General features: G+C 31.3%; 2 protein-coding genes across 5 annotated transcripts; one reads left to right on the plus strand and one right to left on the minus strand.

Moving 5' to 3' along the window:
* Nucleotides 1–497: 497 nt before the first annotated feature.
* On the minus strand, nucleotides 498–6,777 carry ATSYP24 (syntaxin). 4 transcript variants are annotated; one of them, XM_088486331.1, is made up of 10 exons: nucleotides 5,811–6,588; nucleotides 5,550–5,643; nucleotides 5,122–5,258; nucleotides 4,849–4,923; nucleotides 4,017–4,174; nucleotides 3,809–3,909; nucleotides 3,276–3,431; nucleotides 2,728–2,864; nucleotides 2,202–2,251; nucleotides 498–866 (listed from the first exon to the last, which is right to left on the minus strand). In XM_088486331.1, exons 1-7 carry the CDS (start codon nucleotides 5,996–5,998, stop codon nucleotides 3,366–3,368), a joined length of 819 nt encoding a protein of 272 aa, XP_088342457.1. In that variant the 5' UTR covers nucleotides 5,999–6,588; the 3' UTR covers nucleotides 498–866; nucleotides 2,202–2,251; nucleotides 2,728–2,864; nucleotides 3,276–3,365. The 4 variants fall into 4 exon arrangements, with proteins under 4 accessions (XP_088342457.1, XP_016201152.1, XP_016201154.1 ...); XM_016345666.3 differs by lacking the exon at nucleotides 2,728–2,864 and having other exon boundaries at nucleotides 5,811–6,777; XM_016345668.3 differs by lacking the exons at nucleotides 2,202–2,251; nucleotides 2,728–2,864.
* Nucleotides 6,778–11,965: 5,188 nt separating this feature from the next.
* LOC107642345 (binding partner of ACD11 1) lies at nucleotides 11,966–15,463 on the plus strand. The gene is made up of 5 exons (XM_016345670.3): nucleotides 11,966–12,274; nucleotides 13,423–13,526; nucleotides 13,609–13,684; nucleotides 14,551–14,631; nucleotides 14,724–15,463. The coding sequence occupies exons 1-5, from the start codon at nucleotides 12,266–12,268 to the stop codon at nucleotides 15,297–15,299; spliced, it is 846 nt and encodes a 281-aa protein (XP_016201156.1). The 5' UTR covers nucleotides 11,966–12,265; the 3' UTR covers nucleotides 15,300–15,463.
* Nucleotides 15,464–23,182: the final 7,719 nt, after the last annotated feature.

The following is a 23,182-nucleotide window of genomic DNA, read 5'->3' on the forward strand; positions in this document are numbered from 1 at the left end:
CAAAATTTTATTTCTGTGAGCATCTTCTTAATTACTTCCTTTATTGTTTCCATCGAACACCAATTTCTTCACAGCTTCAACGCTACATTTTTCCGTTCGTACCTAAGCTATGCTCATTGTGCTAATTACTAAGCTATTATATTGACGCCTCAAAGTAAACATAATAAGTTAATATAAGTAGAATACAAGTAGAATTTCACAATAACAAGCTTTCTTCTTCTTCTTTATTGAAATGAGCCTAAATCACCAAATTGGAACACCATTTTAAACATAAATTTGTGGTGTTCATGTCACATATGTCAAGTTAACACTTAAAAATATATATTAACGATACTTGAAATAAAAAGGAACAAAAAGTTACGAAATTTAATTTCGAAGATCAATTTAGTCATTTACTAAAGTTAAAAACCAATTTGATTCACATGGAGAAATCTAAAAATCAATTTGAACATTACCTCTATTTGAACATTAAAAATATTTTTGAAATTTTTCAAAAGTTTTAGGAGACAAAAAAATATACTTTATTTAATAATAGAATTTCACTCTAGTTTTTCAACCCGTTCATTGAGCTTCAACTTAGAACTAACATCACTAGAGCAATCTTCAGCACCTCTTTCAACATCTTTCAAAATGTTGGATACTTTGACCTTGGTCCGAAGGGCCTGCCCATCTAAACCATCCAGATTGTCTCACAGGACCTGCACAATACTCTCTACCTGGGTTGGCAACACTATTTGAGACTTGTAACAGAGCTCTCAAACCACAATCCCAAAAACGTTCGCTCGTTACATTAGAATTGCCGCTGCCATAGGAAACATTTGTAGATCTTCTACTTCTAGCTGTCATTGTTAAATAAACTATTGTACCTGATAGAGTTGACAAAACACAATTCAGAAAAGAAAAAAAAATAGATTTATTTGAACTCATGATTTATGATATGCTAACCCAAAGAACATGTTTTGCCAAAAGTAACAGCCAATATGTGGTAGTGCACAACAAACTCTAATTCAAATCTATTCTGAATATTGGATATAACTCCATCAATGTTGGAAACCAATTTTAGCAATGAATTAAATGTCAATTCCTATAATATTGTAAACTATGGTCCCTATGACCAAAAAGTTCATCTGGTCATAATACACAGCATTTCAGAATAAAATCAATGAAGAATAGAACCAAAGATATTGATAAGAATTTTCAGTAACAAAAACACACTCATTTCCCAATTCAATTCAGTTTAAAGTCTATTATATAGTGAATGATGAGAATGAGATTGGCTAGAATTAGACATAGAAGAGAGGATAGGAAATATTAGGAATGGGTAGTCTCTCTAATACTATCACACTATGTCTGTTCGAATTTCCTGCGTTTCAGTATAATTGCATAACTAGGAAGGGGTTGATATCACACTGATTCCGTCTCTGTTTCAGCCCATCAAGCTCGGTTTTCGTTCTTTATCCTATTTTCTGTTGTACCAGTTATTACAGTTACCCCCCACAATGCACCCACATAAAAAACTCAAGTATTACATATATGGGGAATCAGAAAACTGTACCCATGCAAAATATGACCTATACAACATAGGCATATATCACATAATGTTGAAAAATTATAAATACTAGATCTCATTGCTATTTACCCATCGAAGAATGAAACATAACCTTTTATATTACAGCTTAAATTGCAAATAAACAACTAAAGAAAAAGAAGAATAACTCATTCCCAGTTATACCAAAATTGTGATATAAAAGTCAACTTCTTTCTAATCCAAATATGTTCTGTATACTAGCATTCCATTCAACTAGTCCTAACACACACTTCATTATTCAAATCTGTTATGTATATTAGCATTCAACACAAACCTGTTCTAAATACTAGCAATCCATTCAAATCTTCATTCAAACCAAACATATGAAGTTGAAAAAATTGTATGAGTTACCAATTTCTACTGCCTTTGCAATTATTCTCACTATGAAAAATAAATGGAAACAGAAAACACTTTGATTAACTTTATCCAGACAATTTATATCTTTGATCTATTGAAAATCTAAAACATGAGAAAAAATGAAATACCACACACGCAAATCACTTGTTCTTCAAAGAAGCAAGACAAATTCTCAGTATGCCACAATACATAACTGATCTCTGAAACAAAAGAACACTGGAAAATAAAGAGGACAGATCTTTTCACAAGATTCTACCTTTACTCAATCTCAATATTCAAAAGCATCAACAGATTCCCTTCTATCACCTACAACCAGCAGAAGAAACAAATTGAAAAAAACACCATACGAAAACAGGAAAAATAATAACGAAAAACAGGAGGGATGAGAAGACATCAAGGATAATAATAGTAGTGATAGACAGCAAGAGAGAGAGAGATGGAGAGAGACGGACAGAGGGCGACAGTGATACACAGCGACAGAGAACGAGAGAGACAAGGAGAAAATCATATTTGGAAAAATGGAGATATGGTGGCAAGGCTTCCTCGTCGGAGGCGAACTCGACTCCGAGAAGGGGAGTGGCGCCGGCGAAATGGGTTCTCCGATGGAGAAGATCTGGAATTGACAAATGAGAAACGGATCTCTGAAATGTTGAGTTAGGGTTTTCTTTGTGTTTTTTCATTTTAAATAATAGGGTAATTTAGTCATTCCATTTATTTTAATCTCTGTTTTTATTTTGAACTAAACATGATACTGAGACATAACTCAATCATGTACATCTTACACCAAACACAATACAAAGACTTAATTAAGTCTCTGTCTCTCGGTCTCTATCTCCCAATCTCTGTCTCTCTTCCAAACGCAGCCTAAAAGTACAAATGGCAATTCCCCATGACTTCTTTCTTGCCTTAACAGTTAACACTGCACAAAAGTATCAAGATTAATGAGAAATAAACACCAGTTATCAATTAAACTCTCTGGAATACATCCATTTTCCTTATATACAGCAGTCAAACCAAGCACAAGAAATCTAAGCTCCAAACTCGTAAAAAGAACATCAATATATAAGGTTACACTGAATTAAGGTATTGCTAAAATGTTAGCAATAAGTGCAGTAAAGGAAAACCCAAAAGAATTAATATTTCTTTTATTAAGGAAACAAAAAGAGAAAATAGACAAGAAGTACGTTGTGATGCATCCATAAAACCATTAAAATCAACACAAGCAACAACACAAACCCCAAGGACAAAATCACGATGCACTTATGTCAAATTATGCACTGAAACCAGAGGAGAGAAATCCCAGTCATTGACAAGATCAGGGGAAAATCACCTGAGAGAGATCATCAGCATGGAAGATCCTAGCTGCACTTCAATGGCTCAGTTGATATCATTGATCGTTAACAGAACTGATAATCTTTGACTAAGCAGCCAGAACAACGATGACAATTAGAAGCACAATTCCAAATATCACCAAAAGCAAGCATGTCTGTAAAAGAAAGATCAAAACAAAGCATGAGATTAACTAATATGCATGAAGGTTTATAGGGGGGAAAAAAAGAGGGAGGGGAGGGGGGAGAGAAGAGGGGGGGGGGGAGGTAAGTATTATGGACAGCAGAAATTAGTACATTATGCAAACTAAACCAACCATGCAACCAAAGCCCATGTATAATGACATAACTGTAAAAGCCAAGATCTGTCATCACTAAAATTATATACTATGAACTCCACGACCATATAAAAGTTCAAGTAAAGATTTTCAATGACTAAGCTCATAACATCTACATTTATTGAGGAAATCCAACATCTAAAACTGCGCATGTGAGAGGTGAAATCTTAAAGCAAATATTACGCAGTATATATTACCAAAGAAGAATTTGATCTTTGAGTCTTTGAAGCTTTAGCAAGTTGAGATCTTGCTTGTGCAGTTGCTGCATGGGAATGCTCAATGTTGGACCCAATATCATCTAAAAAAATATGAATTCTTAGCATCAGATCACATGAGAAGTTCTGGACAAATAAAACCTTGGGATAAGACAGAGACGTATTCAATTAGAATAGAAGTGAAAGTTACCAATCATAGCTCCTTGTTCATGCACAAGCACAGCAAGGTCTTTAAAAATTTCATTTACTTCACCAATTTGCTGCTGAATTTCTTGAATGCCTTGCTCTCTTTCTTCAATGATAGCCTCATTGAAGGCAATCTCATTATCTAAGAACACCACCTCCTGCCTGCAGCAAGATAATGCAATAGCTGAGATACTAAATATAGAATCAGGTCAAATCTAAAAATGTCAAAATACATTTTGGTCCATGACAAAATTGGAATTCAATATTAGTCCCTAAAAGAATTTGCTAATACCTTCAACCCTAAAATAAAAAATGTTATAACAAGTTAGTACTTCCATTTGGTAGCTTGGGCATTCATTATGTGATCACTGAAATGCAGTGTGTTTCAATTAATTACAGATTAGAATTTCGAAATAATTAAATTCTTACAACATATATTAACTCATTTTGAAAGGGGTAGCCTTCTATTAACACTAAATCACCAAAAAGTTTTTCAACAAAGTTTACAACTTGTAGCAGAACCCTGACAGTGGTTCATCAACTCTTCGCACAGAGAGAGGGGTCGGGGTGTAGGAAGAGGAAAATAATAAAGAAAAAAGAAGCACTTTAGCATCAACGTGATTATAGAGCATAATTTCCGATGACAAATAGGTTACATTTAAGAAGTAATCTGATATACATTAATTCATGTTGAAGTTTTCAGATTTTCATCAAATTCACATAGTCTTGTCATTTATAATGTAAATTCCTCCACAGCACCAGAAGAAAAAAAGAAAAAACGAATGTGCTTTTCACTATCAATTGTATTTTAGTTTCATGTAATATACAAAAATTACCTTCTGGATTCCACAAGAAGGGCACGCTGTTCTGGCGTCTTACCAGAATTAGCATCTGCTTCATTAGCTGTATAGCTGCAAAAAGAAAAGCCCAAATATTAAGTGTTACGTGCATAGATGACAGCCAGTAGAGAAGCAAAATTAATAACCAACAGTAACATATTCTTCTTTAAGAATGAGTTCAATATATAAAATTGTATCAACATAAGCATTACGCCACACACATAAACACAGTCTTCCACTGTTAGATTCCACTCATGGTTGATTAGTCACCTGGATGGAGCTGCTTGTGGAACAAATGGGGTGTAAGCTGTTTCCCTCTCTGCCGCAAGACGCTGTGCCTTCTGAAATTCTTTCAACACTGCCTGAAAATCTTTCGCGAGTTTAGCATCTGCTATCTTCTTGCTTGCCTGCAAACACACACACAATAAAGACATTAAATGCCTCTTTTATTTTATTTTGGTCAATGTAAAAGAACTCAAGGTCATAGCAACCAATACATTAACATATAATTATAACTAAAACTATCCCAAACATTTCCAGCAAAAACATTCACTCAAAAACTAATCCCAGCGAAACCATCCCCCAAAACAATCTGGGAGATAAAAAGCACAATTTCCGGAGAGACTCATGATAACAATTCCATGGTATCATAACAAGAATTAACCTTATCTTCACATGCAATTGAGGTAAAAACTTACATTGATATTAGATTGGTGATCAATTTCACTAGCTTGTTTAAGCTTCGCTGAAGTGTCCTTCACCAATTGTCCAATGTGCAGCCTTGTCTTGTGCCTGTAACGTCAATAAAGCCGTAAGAAACGGAAACATCGATCCAATTGTTATCTCAGAAATATCATGCAAAAAGCAAATCCAATCAAAAAACAAACCACAACCACAAAAAATTCACACCAAAACAGTCAAGGCACATAAGAGGGAGAAAGAGGGGAACGTGATCTCACAGCTTCTCGCGGAGCTCGGGGGTGTCTTTGGGGGTTCCTAGGGTGTTAACGAGCCTCTGGAAGGTGGAGACCGCAGTGTTGATCTGGAAAATTCCGGCAGCCACCGCCTGAGTGGGGTCTTGCTTGCCGTTGATGTGGCCTCGGCGGGAAGCGAACGGCCGGCCGGCCTCGATGTCTTGAAAGCTCATTCTATATTATTGAATCTCTCTCTCTGTCTCTCGAGGATTGCGAGCGCGTGCCTGCGTAACCCTAAATAAGCTTCTCGAGAAAATTGAAGACACAGTTTCCTTAGAATTGGAAAATTGAAAGAGGAAAGTTGTTGCCGGTCTCGGAAAACCGATCGGAATTCGGTGAATTAGGGATGTTATGAATCTAAAAGTGCAGCACCGAACCCGATTTAGAGAGAGAAGAGAGATAGAGAGATTTTGTGATGTGATGATTGCTTTACTTTTAGAGAGAGAAATTGGAAGCGTGCCTGTTATGGAGCGAAACGTATGAATGGTTGATGAATGATGCTTAATTGGAGATGGATTCTTCGTTGTGATGCCTTGCCGACACGTGGACCCCAAGTACACGTGGCTCCTCAAGATACGACAGACATAAAATAAAGTTTAAATTAAATTCATTAACAAAATCTGGATTAAAGTTAAATAATAATGGCCATAGAGACGAGGGAATGACTATTAACACATCCACCACTGGATCATATGGTGATATGGATGTGGATTAATTGAGGGGCAGCTGAATTCCAAGGCCGATCACATGAATGTTTCTCCATTCCGTTGCCGTTTGTGCGTGGTATATACTATATACGGAAATTTGAAAATCAATCTCAACAAGGTGTTGGGAAATGAAAAAGAATAGTCTTTATTTCAACCTCAATCCTATGTGTTTTAAAAACATGATGATGGTAGAATATGAGAGGAGAAAGATTGTAAAAATGAGAAATTTAAGAGAGAAAATGATTGAATCAACACTCCGGACGGAAGAATTTTAAAATCCTAGCACCTCTTGGATACACCGTAAGTATTGGCACATCAAAGTACTATAATGGAGAAAAAAAAACTAGAGATTTATGATTTGATTTTAGTTTATCATTTTGAATGAGTAGTTTAATTTTTTTATTATTTATAGTATATTTTAATTTGACAAACTAAAGAATAATTGTAAGTTTTATTTAAGAATTTTTAGCTAATAAATTATTACATGTATAAAATAAAATTACTTAAACCAACGAATAAACTAATCATTTGACTAATTAAGTTAGTTAGTAGTTTAATATTTTTAGTCAATTAATTAATTTAACACCGTATTTTTAGTCAATATTTATAATGAAATATTTTTTTTATGAAAACAAAAAGTATTACTTTTATTGAGAACATTGTAAAAATATTTCTTAAATTAAGATTTTATTAATATGCTTTAAAGATCCGTTTTAAGAATATCATAAAAAAAATTCTAAAATGTATTAAAAATACTAAAATGTATTGAAATTTAAATATATCAAAAAATCTAGAGGATCTATTTAAATCAGCTTCTAAAAAAAATAAAAGTGGACATTTTAATCGTAAAAAAAATAATACATAGATCAATTTTCAATTTTTTTTTATCGGACATAATAGTCTCCAAACTATTTTTCAGCGTGATTCGCTATTGAATGACAAAACAATCCCTGATAAGGAGGACAAAACAGTCCCTGATAGTTTTTTTCTTCCACTTCTTTTCCGTTGCTATCACCGTCTCTTCAACTAATATAATTCTTACTTGAAGGACAATCCAATTTGAGGAGGAAAGTGAGAGCGCATGAGAAGGGGAAGTGCAAAAAGGTGACATTTTGGCTTAGGTTGAAGTCGTTAGTGAATTGTAAGAATACGACGTTTTCGCGCGAGCTCGCCAATGATGGCAGATCGGGTGATGGTGTCGTCTGGTATGAAGCCACATGTGTTGTTGGTGCATCCTGGGGAGAGGGGCGCTGCAGGTGCAGGTGCCACAAGAGGTGAAGCTAGCAAGGAAGCACTTAGCGAAACCGCAACGGGAGGACAGTAGGTGGAAGAGACATAGTTTTTGTCGCAGTAGTTACTGGGATGACCAATATTTTTTGTCTAAATGATTTCTGAGCTGAAAAGACGATAATGACGACAGAGAAGAGGAGGAAGAAGAAAGTTATTGGGAACTATTTTGTCCTCCTTGTCAATGATTGTTTTGTCTTTCGTTAGTAAATTACGCCAGAAAATAAAACGGAGACTGTTATGTTCGACGAAAAAAAATATTGGAGACTAATTTATATATTAATTTTATTGGGACTAAAATGTCTGCTTTTAAAATTTTTAGGGATTAATTTTGGTAATTACTCAAATGTAAATTCTTTTATTGTTATACTCTTTAAATGTGTATCTTTAAAACACAATATTGTCTTTTGTTTGATGTAGTCAACATATTCAACCAATATCAAAATATTATCCTGAATAGGTAAAGAGTAAAACCGCACTCCGACCCTTAACCATTTCGCGAACATCTATTTCACCCCTTGTCAATTGAAAAATGATATTACAGCCCTTAACTAATTTCTCCATCAGATCTTTTGCTTTCTCTGTTAATGTCTCTGTCTATAACTAACGGATGTTGCCTAGATGTATCGTTAACTCAACACGTGTCAAGTAACAATTTAAAGGACAAATCGCCCCCCTGACCACTCAACAAAAATATTACATTTTGCCTCTCTTCAATGATTTCTCCGAAGCTAATTTATCTAACGGTTTAGATAATTTCACTCTCGGCGGAAGAGGTAGGGCAGATATGAATTACGACGTTGATTGAAGGCGGAACTTCTGGTACGGTTCTAATGGATTGGAATTATATAAAGATTGCAGTAATGAGCTTGCTATGATTGTGCTTGATTTGTCGGAGTTGTTAGGATTTAGTAATAATAGGATTGGGAATTGTGATAATAATGGTAACGCTGTGGTTGAGGATAGTGAGAAGTGTGGGTTGGTGATGGTGGTGCGAAATCGAAAAGTAGAATGGATCAATTGGGTGTTGTGAAGAGAACAAAGAGTGATGTGTTATCATATTTGGAGGGAGACGATTTAATAAGTATGGTAAGTAATAGTAATATAAAATTGGAGGGTGGATTGTGTGGTAAGGGTAGCGGATTGGATCAATTTAATAATTTTAGTGTGCAATTGAGGTTGGAAGACAACGAGGAAAGAGAGAATGAGAGGGTTGAGGAGGAAGGATTGTCCGATTTTGAACATTCAGAAGGTGAGGACTCAATGTACAACTATAAAAACGATATGTGATGACAATAGGAATGAGTATTTTGTGGCAAAGAGTGTGCAACATAGTTGTAAAAATCGAATCGGACCAGTTGGTTTGGCTGAAAAATCAGTGAACCGATTCGGTTCGTTTTTTGACCGTTTAAAGATGAAAACTGACATGAACCGGAGAAAATCGGTTAAATTCAGTAAAAACTGACGAAAAACTAATTTTTGTAAAAACTGAACAAGACCGGTCGATTCAAACGATAAATTGACTCGGTTCGTTTTTTGGACCATTTAAGGATGAAAACTGGCATAAACCGATGAGAACCGAATAAATTCGATAAAAATCGGTCCAACCAGCTCGATAACGGTGGACTCTATAGTGCTCCACAACACCGCATCTCCACTTGTGATCCAGTGCATCCTACAGTCTTCGAGCATGCCACTTTTCTACCTGTTAGCATTTGTTAGTTTGAAAAATTCCATATTGTTAGAGGTAAGGTTTGAATAAGGAACCTCTTAAGTGTAGTCCACCTTCAATGCCACTCTGTCAACGTGCTTCTCATTGTTATATGTGACAAACATTAATTATATAGTAAATCTTTGAATTAAATAATTATATAATTATCTAATTTAATTTTGATTTTATATTCTCTATTTTTTGAATTAATGATATTTTTAATTATGTACCATTATTAATAGAAATATAAACTTTACTAAAAATTTATTAATCTTTATCTATTTTAATATTAGTATTGTGATTAAAGTTATATGTTTTGATACTAGTATTGAAATTTACTGATATTATGAATTGGTATTCTTATTGTGTTAAATTAAAATACTATTATAGTAGTACTAATTAATTTTATGTCTATATTTGTATTAGCTGTCTTTAAAATTTGAGACTTAATTATTTTTAAAATATTGGTGAAGATGTGTATTTTAAAATTTTTAAGATTTTTGACTATTTTATATTTTTTATTTATATATGATTGATTTTATCGGTTCAACTAATGACTTATTAGTTAAACCAATAAACTAATAATCTGACCAATTTGATTACCGATTCAGTTCTTATAACTATGGTATGCAATCTCATAAAGAATTAGAAGCGCGAAACAAGAATTTGTTGCTTATAAACTCCTCTGTGGTCTTTGGCTCAAATGATTTGGATAATTTTTTATTAGATAACAATAAATTTGATCAAAATCTTGAGGTGTCTATTTTTTGTTGTGAGAAGCAAAAATAAAATAATAAAGTTGAACAATGAAAAGAAAAAAAAAAGCATTCTTAACTTTTTCAAAATGTAATATTTTACTGAGTTATCAAAAAATATTTTGTTTCTTTAAATTATTACTTGACACGAGTTAAATTAACAGTATATTAAGTAATATCCATAATTAATTATGGACAAAAATATTAATAGAAAGAATAAAAAATTTAATAAAAATAGTGATTAAGTACCATAATATTATTTTTTAGAGAAAATCTTTACATACAAGTGTTTTGCGATTATAAACTTTACAAGTTTGAAGAGAACGAAACCCACTAAACGCGCTGCTTATATTACGTGCCTCTTTAACAGACTTTTAAATCAATTCAAATCAATTAACGCGCAAATATATAACTTCCATTTTTCAAAAGATTTCGTTTCTTTTTTCGAGTTTCTTGCCAAATTTGTTGGATCTCCTTCGTGCGTTCTCTTTTTTTTTTTTTTTTTTTCGATTTTCATAGTTTATGAAATCAAGCTTTGAAATCGTTTTGAAGATAATGGAACTTCAGAAATACACCCAAACGATTACAGAAATACACCCAAACGATTACAGAAAGGATTACAGAAATACACCTAAACGGTTCCAAAGGATTACAGAAATACACCTAAAACATGGGGAGACAGTATATTTCTTCTTGAAATCTTTTAATGTTTTGCTGGTTAAGGATGAGACACATGACAGAGACAATCTAAAAAAAAAACTTAGAAGAACAGTAAAACAATACCTTGAATAATATTTTTTCGTTTTTTCTGGTGATTTTTTGATGAAGATTTGTATATTTTCTTCTTGATTTTGTCTACTCTTCGCGAGGAGTTGGAACGTTTCTGCAGAATCGTAATGTTGCTTGAATCTTGACGGTTTGCGTTTTGATTGAAGAAGAAGAGGAAGAGTGAACGTATTGTGGAAGGGTAATTAAGGCGCGTGTGTTGGACGCTCGATTCTAAAAAAGTGGTGCGCGTATTTTTTTCTTGGATTTGAATCAATTTGTATAGCTTGTAAGCCAAAAAAACTTGTATATATAGCAGCCGTGTATTTTTTAATTGATGAGAGACGAAATAAAACTTTATGAAATAATTAAAAATCGAAGTGAGATTTTACTCGTAAGTAAATTACATCTAAAGTCTAAATCAATAAATCATGAGTATCTAAAACTTAAGAGATTAATTTAATACATTAAGAACATTAAAGAGTTGTATACTATCAATTAATCCATAACACGCATTCACATATTTTTATAACATAAATAACACATTTAAAACTAAATGATTCAGTTATTAACTTATTAAAGTGGCACACGCGTCAGAATTTTTTACACTTTATTAAAATTATATTATAAAATGCATAAATTAAAGTTTAGATAATGTGATTTAAAATTTAAATAAATTATATTATAGTGAGGAGGAAAAATTACTTGTGTGCGTATATACAAGAAATACTTTTCTTCTAGCCATATTCTTTATGCTAATGTAGTTTCTTTAAACTCAACTAAGTATATAAAATAAAATAAAAAATTAAAATGTATTTAATTAATAAAAAAGCAAAATACTCCTTATTTTGTCAAAGTCCATATTCTTTGGGGTTAAGAAATGATTTATATAATGAGTAACGTGTATTTGGTTCTGACCCGTCCTCGACGGTCCAACCCCGTGTCGGGACTGGTCGTTCATTCACGCGGATTAGTGGCTTTCATCAGTTTCGTGCAAAAAACTTCAGACCCACGTCGCTCGCACGTGCCTCCCATTTCCTCCGCACGTGCGCTCTCTAAATCCCTCTTAAAATCTCTCTCTCTCTGCAACTGCAACTTCTCCTATCTCCTCCATTGACCCCCTCGCACTTCACCAGCAACACGCACTTTGCTCCGCCGACAACAAACTCATTTTCCTTTTTTCCGTCACCGGAGATCTCTGCCGGATCATTTCCGATGTCGTCGGTGAGTTCTCGACTTCTCGTTGCATTCTCCCAACGTCTACTATTTCGTTCTCATTCGTTTTTCTACTAATTTTATTCTTGTTGCGAGATATCTGAAGATCTTAGTTAATCGGATACGGATACTGCGAATATTTCATATGCCTTGCAATATTTGATTGTTTAGTCAATGTATTTTGCTTAATTAGGATTTGTTTGCTTAGCATGTGTTGTTTTAGGTATGTAGGTATATTGAATTACTGAGTTAGGGACTTGTAACTGTTATGATACACGATTTGGTGTAGTTCTAGAGCGTGTCTTTAAGGCTCTGAATCTCGTTTCGTTATTGATACTCGAAAGTTCTGTACCAAATAAAACATTCCGAGTGTATCTTTGCTTACAGCTTTTTAGTCAATGGACTTAAGAACTGTCTTAAACCGCTATGGATGTTTCTTTCCATTTTCAGTGTAAACTTGTGAAATTTGAGTTTTATATTTTGCATTTTGTTTGGATTGCCACTTGAGTTATGTGAATGCATGATGGGAGAGTCCCCGGTTGGTTCTCCACATCTAAATTTTGACAACTATATGAGATGCTTGTGACCATCTGAAAGCAACACAGGTTGAGTGATTTCTGAATAGAGATCCGTATTGAATTGTGCTTGAATAGCGTTAGGCAATACTGGTGTTTCCTCTCATAAAAATTGGTTGATTTGTCCAAGAAAATTGAATGGAAGATCATCTGAATTAGATGTGGAATCCATATTTTTCTTCCTAACTTGTAATGAATAATATATAATAAGTATAAAAAATATTCTGCAGATGCTGACCTTTATTTTAACATTGTTAGCAAAACATATGTACATATGAATATTCAACCTCTACTGTCATTCAGTGATTTCTTTCAATTATATTTGTTAATTTCTCAAACTATTGAGTATTTTTTTTTTTTTTTTGAAATTCAGAATCACTTAGCCTATTGTCTTTCTGCTGACATGGGATCATTAAAATACAAATCAAGTTTATAAGGGGAAATACCTTTAGTAAGAAGTAACTAGTGTGATATTTTGGAAAATCGTTGCACTTGCCCAAGGTTTTATACCGTTATTATTTATTTATTTGATAAAACATAGCATTAATATTTTTATGTTATTACTTTTTTAATCTCTTTCAGATAAAGACTGTTAAGGTCAGTAACGTTTCCTTGGGAGCTACTGATCGAGACATTAAGGAGTTCTTTTCTTTTTCTGGTGACATTGAATATGTTGAGCTTCGGAGGTCAGTTGCTGTGTTTAGCTTTTTTGTTTGCTTTCATTTCTAAAATGTTTGGTACCAATTATAAATTTATATATTGATGCAGTCATGATGAACGGTCCCAAATTGCTTATGTTACCTTCAAGGATGCACAGGGAGCTGAGACTGCAGTACTGCTATCGGTAATCTGCTTATCGTAATTTAATATATATTTGCACAATAATTGATTTGTTTTAATTATAAAGCATATTGAACATCCAATCAATTTGTCCTGATTGAACAATAAAAATATTTTATTCATTAATTGTTATTGGCAATTTCTGTCCAAGAGTTTATTTGTTGTTGTCGCAAAGAAGACAAATTTAGCTGAATTATTCAGCATTTTAGAATCATAATGCAGTCAGTGAGTTAACCTTTTAAGGAAGGGGGGGGGGGGGGGGAATCTACTTGAGAATCATGGAGTTCCACATGATAAATTTTCACTGGGGTTGCATTCTTTAGTATTTACTTGCTGACACTTATGGGATATGCATATTGGATTGATTATTATGTTGCTTAATTTTGGATGCTTAACTTTTTCCCCCCTCTTCTAGATAGATTTTTTTTTATTGTTTATCACAACTGAGGTATTCACCAACCACCGTCGAGCACAGTGACTTATCCCTCGTTTAGATAGAAATATAATTTTACTAGTTGCGTTATTGAGTAATTTCAATCATCTTTCAAAACCAAACGTAAAAGCGGCAGGCAGGTTTGACAAAATTTACCAAGGGTAATCTTATCTTCAGCTGCATGCTTTGCCATCTATTATCAGTCTTCTGTCTGGAATCTCAAATATTGACCTCTACAGTTATAGTTTGTAGCAGCCTGTTAGTTGGGATATGAAACATGTTCATGATTGTGTTTGTATCATTTTGTTTGGATATTGAGATCATAACATTGTTCATAACCTTCTATGCAATTTAAAACTTTTATTTCTAATAAAAGAAGAATTTTATTAAGTTGAAGAATAATTTATAACTAAATTTAACATAATTTCACATGTCAGGGAGCAACTATAGTTGATTTGTCGGTTACAATAACTCCAGATCCAGATTACAAACTTCCACCTGCTGCCTTTGCATCAGCTGTAAGTCTTGATGTGGTACTGTCTATTTTTTATTATATCAGTAATTAGGCTGCTGGAATCTTGCCGTATCAACCTTTTGTGTCATTTTGCAGCCAAACGAAAGTCAAGCTCCCGGTGGTGCTGATTCTGCTTTAAGGAAGGCAGAGGATGTGGTTTCAAGCATGCTGGCCAAGGGCTTTATCTTAGGGAAGGATGCTGTCAACAAAGCAAAGAATTTTGATGAGAAGCACCAATTAACCTCATCTGCCTCAGCAAAAGTTGCATCTATTGATCAGAAAATTGGGTTCAGTGAGAAAATAACTGCTGGTGCTTCAGCTGTAAGTGGTAGAGTTCGAGAGGTTGACCAAAAGTTCCAGGTTTCAGAGAAGACCAAATCGGCATTTGCAGCTGCAGAGCAAAAAGTCAGTACTGCTGGTTCTGCCTTGATGAAGAATCGCTATATACTTACTGGTGCCTCCTGGGTAACAGGTGCTTTCAACAGGGTTTCTAAGGCGGCTGAGGATGTAGGACAGAAGACGAAAGAGAAAGTAGTTAGCGCAGAAGAGCAACAAAAGCGACAAGTGGAAGATCAGTATGCGCAAGTCCTTTCTGAGTCCCCAAAAGCTGGTTCGGCAGCAAGTGAACATCACTCTTCCAAGCCTGCCCCTGCTCAGGGTTTGATCCTTTGATTTGCTTCTTGTGTATGTATATATACCTACTAGGATACTACGTTGAAAACTTCCCTGCAAACTGTTTCCATATGATTTACCACCACCGTTTTCTTCCATTGGAACTGCATGGAGAATTGTTTTTCTTGGACAAATTTGCAATTGTTTAATTTTTTCTTCTAAAAGATGAACTGAATTTCGTAGGTGTGAAGTAGCTTGTTTCTGCTAAACTGGGAAAACGGAGCACTATTTTTTATGGTGTTTTGGAATACTTACATATATCAAGCATAATAGCGTACACTAATCCGCGCTTCGCTGCTATTCAATAGTGTACATATTACTAGCTTCTCTTTTATCACCCCACTACTATCAGCAAGCATTTTCAGGGATATGGCACTGGAGGAGTGTCAAAGATCTCGGCGTCCAATCTAGAGTCAAGAATAAGGTTTGCAAGGCCGACAGCAATTTGGTTCGCCTCTCTGAATTTTTTTGGGAAATGACTCTCCAGGTTTTTTTTTAATTTGGGTGTTCTGTTGGTTCCTTTTTTTTTCCTTGGTTGATATTTCTCGTCCCAATTGTTTATACATTTTGGGTCTCAATTGTCACTCTTATTAAAACCACATTTTCATCGCCCATGAGGATGAATTGGGCTATTGTCATGTGGGCCGAACATTTCCTCTTGAGCCGTCTGATAGTTTTTCTTTACAAAAAAAAAAAGTTGTTAATTTGATTGATCTTTGTTGCTAAATTGTATCTAAGATGGCATCTGTCCTCCTTCTCTCAGGGTGTGTTTAGAACACAGAAAGAGGCAATTGATTTGATTTGTTCTTTCTGTGTTTCCTGTCCTGCTTTTGCTCTCTGCTTCTGTCCATGAAGACACCGCCTTTAGGTTCCAAAAATAGCTCCTTATGGTGCTCTAGTTCAGTGTTGTGTGCATTTGTCCCAAAACACTGTCGGCTGTGAAGATTGTATCTTTATCTTCTCCAATGTGTGAACAAGAGAGCAAAGTGGGAGTTTCAGTTCCCTTTGATCACATAAACACAATTTGCCATTTCCGTTCTGGCAAAACGGTCTCCCATTCTGACAAATTGCCATCCATGGTCTCACAAATTGTCATCACCGTTTTGTTCATAACTATATAATCTCGGTTAGAAGTTTAGTTACAAGAAACTGACTACTCACATGAAACATATAAAAATAATACTTAAGAATCATTAGATCGTTAAACATATTTAAGTAAATTGTTTAATATAATATATGTCGATATCTTATCTATCATATTTTTATATGAAGACTGCTCTGGACTAAGCTCGAGATTATTAGATAAAGAGACAATGAAACAAACATATAGGAATTTTAGATTCTCGAGATTCTTTAGTCATCGTAATGAGCATTTGAAAATAGTTTCAAAAATATTACTTTAAATAAGGGTAACAGATACAGAATTTGGATTCACTAAATTTTGGATTTTATTTGAGAGGGTAAAGTATAATTTCTTACTCTTGAATGTTTTCTCTTTCATATTTTCTCTTGGTCTTATCTATAAAATAAACGATGAGAGATTACACTCTATTTTGTAAATAATGAAAAGAAAACATTTGTTTAGTAAAAGAAGAAAAACTACTATAAACACGACAAACGAACTGAAGAAGGTAAGTTTGATCTCTATAACTACAAAATACATAAGTTAATTTAAGTGTCCGAGTGTTCTTGTAGGTATCTCTTTTCTAACGTAATATTGCGGCTAAAGAAGTTAGCAAGTTCTTATTTATCATCAAGGTTGGAAAGATAAAATACTCCAACCAAAAATATTTTTGTGAGTAGTTTCAAAAAAAATGAATAAAATAAGAAAATGAAAATCTAATTACCTATTAAATTTATAATTTTTATCATTGAAATATATATATCATTTGAATATAATTAAAATCTCATTTTGTTCCTCTTAATTAAGAGTTAGAAGTCTTTTTGACATACAAGTCATATAAGTCACTTATATAATGCGCGCATGAAATCACGTTGTTCTCTTTGTATTCCGCGTTCCTCTTTCTCTTCCTTCTTTTCTTTCTTTTTTGTGTTTCTCCTCTTTTTTTTTCTACGTGTTTCATCTTGATCGTTGTTCTTTTTATTACTGTTGTTGTTGCTGCATTATTTTCCCTCCTCTTCTTTCTATTGATTTTGTAACATTATGTATTTTTTTGTTTGATTTTTTTCTCCTAAAAAGAATTATGAGAATATGAAATAAGAAGATGAAAAAGAAGAAGTCGTAGAAGATGAGGAGGAGGAAGAGGGAGAGTTCTGAATTATACAGAACTTATCAGCACACATACATCGAAAATTCTTAAACAATACGCTCGAATATCTTCGTGTTACACAGACATTTGTTGCAAATACATAAAAATATTTTCTCTAATGTTGCATTTTCTTCTTCTTCTTTTTTTCCTTATTTCTTTCTTTCTTTTAGTTGAATGAATGTAAATTCATCATCTTTCAAGTAATTTTGCAGCATTATGTGTTTCTTCTTCTTCTTTGCGTGATTTTTTTGTTTTTTATTCTTGTTATACAAGAAGAAATTTGAGAAGATAAATTAAAAAGAAAAAGATGAATAAGAAAAAGAAGAAGATGGTGATAATGATGAAGAAAATAAGAAAAAGCAACAAAAGATGAGGAGGAGGAAGAGAAAGAGTTTTAAATTATGCAAAATTTATCAGCACACATACATCGAAAATTCTTAAATAATACACTCAAATATCTTCGTGTTAAATCCAAATTTACTGCAAATATAGAAAATGTTTCCTCTAATGCTGTATTTTTTTCTTCTTTTTTTTTATTTTTTTTCTTTTTAGTTAAATGAATGTAAGTTCATCATCTTCCAAGTAATTTTGTAGCATTATGTGTTTCTACTTCTTCTTTATTTGATTTTTTTTTCTTATTAAAAGAGTAAAATAAGAAGAATCTTGAGATGATAAAACAAGAAAAAAAAGATGAATAAGAAAAAAAAGATGATGATGATGATGATGAAAAAGAAGAAGAAGAAGAGTTTTGAATTATGTAGAACTTATCAGCACACATACACTGAAAATTCTTAAACAATACACTCAAATATCTTCATGTTACACCTAAATATTTTCGTGTTACACCCAAATTTGCTGCAGATACAAAAAATATATTCTTTAATGCAAAATTTTTATATTACATTCAATTCAAACCATCACCGATAAAACATTATTCACCTATAGAATCATAAACTACTAACAAAAAAATTAACTAGAATCGAACCACATCCCAGCCACTTGATTGGATTCAAAACAATAATCAATTTTGTTTTGGTTCAATTGAGAATTGACAATCTAAACTTGAATTATTCATTATTTTTAACAACGAGATAACTGATGATGGAGGAGAAGGAGAAAAAGGAAGGAGGAAAAGAAATTCCAATAAAAAAAAAGGGAGAAAGAGAAGGAGGGGGAGGTGGTGATGTTGGTGACGACTGATAACAAAATAGAAAAATAAGGAAGAAGATGAAGAAAAAGAAGAAGAAGAAAAATGTATAGTAATAATACAAAAAAAAATATTATATAGACTTATATTAAAAAATGATTTGGAAAATAATTACTTAATTAATATGTTTATTTTACCTTTTACGAAATCATTGTTAATGTTCCTACAATATTTAATCATTTCTTCCTAATGAACTAGAAGCTTCCGCAGTTGTTTATGCAACGGGTCACTATCACTATGTCGTCTTCTTAGAGGTTTGTTGAATTCATAATTCAAGGGTTTAGTATGAAGTAATGTAATTCTTTTTTTAACCAGAACGTTGCTGATTCTAGCAAGACAAAGCTGCCATCGAAATCTTAATTATATCGTATCTATAATATTAGCAGTTGGTGGAGGGGTGGTGAATAAAAAGCTACCGTCATTCTTACTTTGGACAGTAAAGGTAAGCGCACTTGTAAGTTGTAACCAAAAGTAAAGGAAAATATAAAGTGGTGCCTCTTTTACCGTAAAAATAATTAATTATCTAGTTAAACTATTTTGGTATAGGAAAAGAAACTTTGTTGACTTTTGTTATGTGTATAAATGGGATATAAGCTATATAATTGAATGAGATATCATATTATTAGTATGGGAGTGATAGAGAAGCAGAGAGTTTTGAGATTTGTAGTCATTAAATAGTTATTATTGAAGTTTTTAATGATGTGAGATTTTATCTAATAATGTGGGATTACTCATTACTCTTTTACTGGTTAAGTGATAGCCATATTTTAATAAAAGTGTTGACCCCTAAACTTTCTCTATTAGTATTTATACTTCAACTATTACTAGGTTAAAAGTGAGCCGATCTGAGCTAAGTTCGGCTCGACTCACGAAAATTAAATTACGATTCGACTCATTAAAAATCGAACCTATTTCGTAAACTCAATCTTAGTTCAACGAAAGTTCACGAGCTGGCTCGAACTCACGAATTGGTTCAAAAATTTGAACATAATCTATAATTCTTTATCAATAAATTATAACTTATATATATTGAAAAATATTACAAAATAAATTTTATATATTGTCTATCTATCAATTATAAATTTTTTATTTATATCCTATATTGAAATTATATATAAAAAATTATTATAAAATTTTAAATAATTAAAAACATTAATATATTTAATCTATATTTTTAATATTATATATATAATCGAGCTAGTTCATGAATTAATAAATTGAGCTTATCCAAGCTCAAATTCGACTTATTTAATTTATGAGCTTAATTCAAAGCTCAAATTCAATTCACCAGTTTATAAGTTTAGTTTATCGAGCTATTAATGAGTTGGACTCGAACTAACTCATCAGCTAACTCTTGACTTATTTCTAACCCTAACTATTACTGAATTAGATAAGATAAAAAAAATAATCTTTTATATATAACAATAAGGGGAATGGAAAAAAAAAGGTTTTGGCATTTAGATATTTATGTGATCTAACTCTAATATCGATTTTTTTTTTTATTCTGAAATTTATTGTATGTCTCTCAAACTCAAGTTCACTCTACAATATGCATAATTATTAACAGACTGAAAAACATAATATATAATTATTAAAAGTAAGAAAAAGTACATATAGATAATGAAAATATTAAATAATATGAACAATAGATATATCGAATGCTCAATTCATTAAATGTGCGAATGATTATCTAATATTAAGATTTAGATAAATAATTTAGAAATGTAATGTATTTTTACTTTATTGAATCAATTTTAAAATTCATTATTTATATTATTTACAAAAATTATTGTCTACCAAACAAAATCTATTTCAATATTCTTGTGCCCGACGGGGCCATGTTCTGTTAAATTTAAATAAATAAAAGAGCTACCTTATATTTAATAATATAAATATTAAATATGTTAATATTAAAAATAAATAATTTAAAAAAAAATAGATATAGAGATAATTATATATAAAAATTAATTTAAAAAATATAAAGACTTGAGGATATAATAGTAAATTAATTAAATAAAAAAATATTAGTAAGTTAAATAATTGAGATATAGAACTATTATATAGTAAAAAATAATATATATATATATATATATATATAATGGATTTGGATATTTTAAAGTTTAAATTTCACTTTAGAGAGTAAAGCGTGATCTCTCACTATTAATTTTATAGGTGAAAATTGGGACCAATAATAAATATGAAAGAGAAATTATTCAATAGTAAAAAATCACACTTTACTTTCTAAAGTGAAATTCAAATTTTAGAAGATCCAAATCCATATAAAATTATTAAATTATACAGTATTTTTTATTTTTTTTAAAACACATACCTCATATATAGATATAATTTCTTAAAATTTTGAGAATCTAAGCCATTACTCACTCTTCTTTAGATTCAACTTTAATCGAAGATTAATTTATTACGAATATAAATTTTATTTAAGAGTTTGTTGTTGGCCAATACAAATTGATTTAACGTCCGTATTTGTTAACTTCTTCGGCCTAATGCTACTCGTGAAGTTACGGCCCACTTTTCTTAACTAGTTAAATAAATGTTGTTTGGTGCATATGGACCGTTTGCTCTTTAGTAGCATTATCCATTTATGTCACCATCATTTTTTAATTTCCAATTCATGCAATATCATAGGTTCTGGTGGGTATAGTAGGTGTTGGATAATACCAATTGAGTATTAGCAGTAAACCATTAATAAAAGAAAAGAAAACCAAAATAATGTATAAATGATGAAAAGGTAGACGCTTGAATCATACGCGGAATTTCCAATTTGTCAACTTATTGAGTTGAAAGAAACGGTAAGCTTAATCGCTAAGGGAACAAGGCAACCAATGCACGAGGATTTACTTATAACAATTGTCCCACTATTTGAGAAGGGAAAAAAAAAAGGTATACATAGAAAACTATGAAATCAAGTGGGCAAGCTAATTATATTTCCAAACTAGTAATGTGCTACCTAACCAAAAATCAAAAATAATAAATAAAAGTATTTTTATTTATAAGATAATATAAATTATTTTTTTGAATTAATTGATATAAATAGTTTTTTATAAATATATTTTTTATTAATTATACCAAAAAATTAATTTAAATTTTATGAAAATCAAATCTTAAAAATATCTCCCTCATTATTAGTAATTTATTATATTCATAATTATACAATCTTTATTTTAAATAAAAGTCTTAAATCTTTATATCATTAATCTTAAAAAGTATTTTTTAAATCACCACAATATATTGTATAAAAAATTTCTAAATTTCAAATTCGATTAGTCTCAATTTTTTAAAAATTAAAAATATAAAAAAATGTTAGTTTATGAAATTGAGACTATAGATGTTATATATTTGAAATTATGAATATTATACGTATAAAATTATAAATGTTAAATTAAAAATATTTTAATAATTTTTACTATATAACTTATATTTGTAGATACAGATTATATATTATAAAATAAAAAAATAAAATATGAAAGAAAATTATAAAATGTGACTAAGATTAATAGATAAACATACATATAAATATTAACTAAAATTAAAATCATAATCTATTGACACATGTAAGATAATTCGAAAAATACATATCTTGAATTTAGATAATATAATTGTAAAAATTTGTTTTATAGATATTACATGTATAAAAATATAGATGTTATAAGAATAAAATTATGAATGTTAAGTTAAAGATATTTTCATAAATTTTACTATGCAACTGATATTTGTATATATCGACTGTTATAAAATAAAAAATAAAAAATGAAATATATAAAAAAATTACTAAACAAGTTTTAAAATAAAATTTTTAACTCATCATATTAGAGTTAATAAGGATTGAACAATTATAAATATGAAAAAAATTAAGGACAATACATATAGAAAAAAAAATATTACATCGTTAATAAAGATTAATCACTTACAAAATAGAGATGAATGAATAATTTTCTATAAAAATAGCGTGTGGCCTTCATAAATTTTGCTGTTTCAAGACAAATCTTCTATCACAAAGTTAAATATGATCTTGAGGAATATTAATTTTATATTTGGTGAAATAATGTTATTTATAAAATATGCATTGACTGTAAATAGAATGATATATTATACACTATTAATATCTATTTTTAATGCAATTAAATATTTTAATAATATTAAATATAATTATTAAAATTAATTCCAGTTTAAAAAATCAAAAGGCACGTGAAAGGAAAAAAATAAATATAGTTAATTACGTCCATTAATACAAAAAGAAGAATGCTAGGGACCAGCAATTTTTGTGATTTATAGACATCAATGATAATTTTAATAATGTGAGATTAATGTAAAATTTTATTTAATGGCTCATTTTTTTTGCTGGTTACATTCTGGATAGAATTTAATAAAGTTGCCAGCCCATAGAC

This window comes from Arachis ipaensis, chromosome B5, assembly GCF_059453495.1.
Source record: "Arachis ipaensis isolate K30076 ecotype BB chromosome B5, ASM5945349v1, whole genome shotgun sequence".
Lineage (NCBI taxonomy): Eukaryota > Viridiplantae > Streptophyta > Magnoliopsida > Fabales > Fabaceae > Arachis > Arachis ipaensis.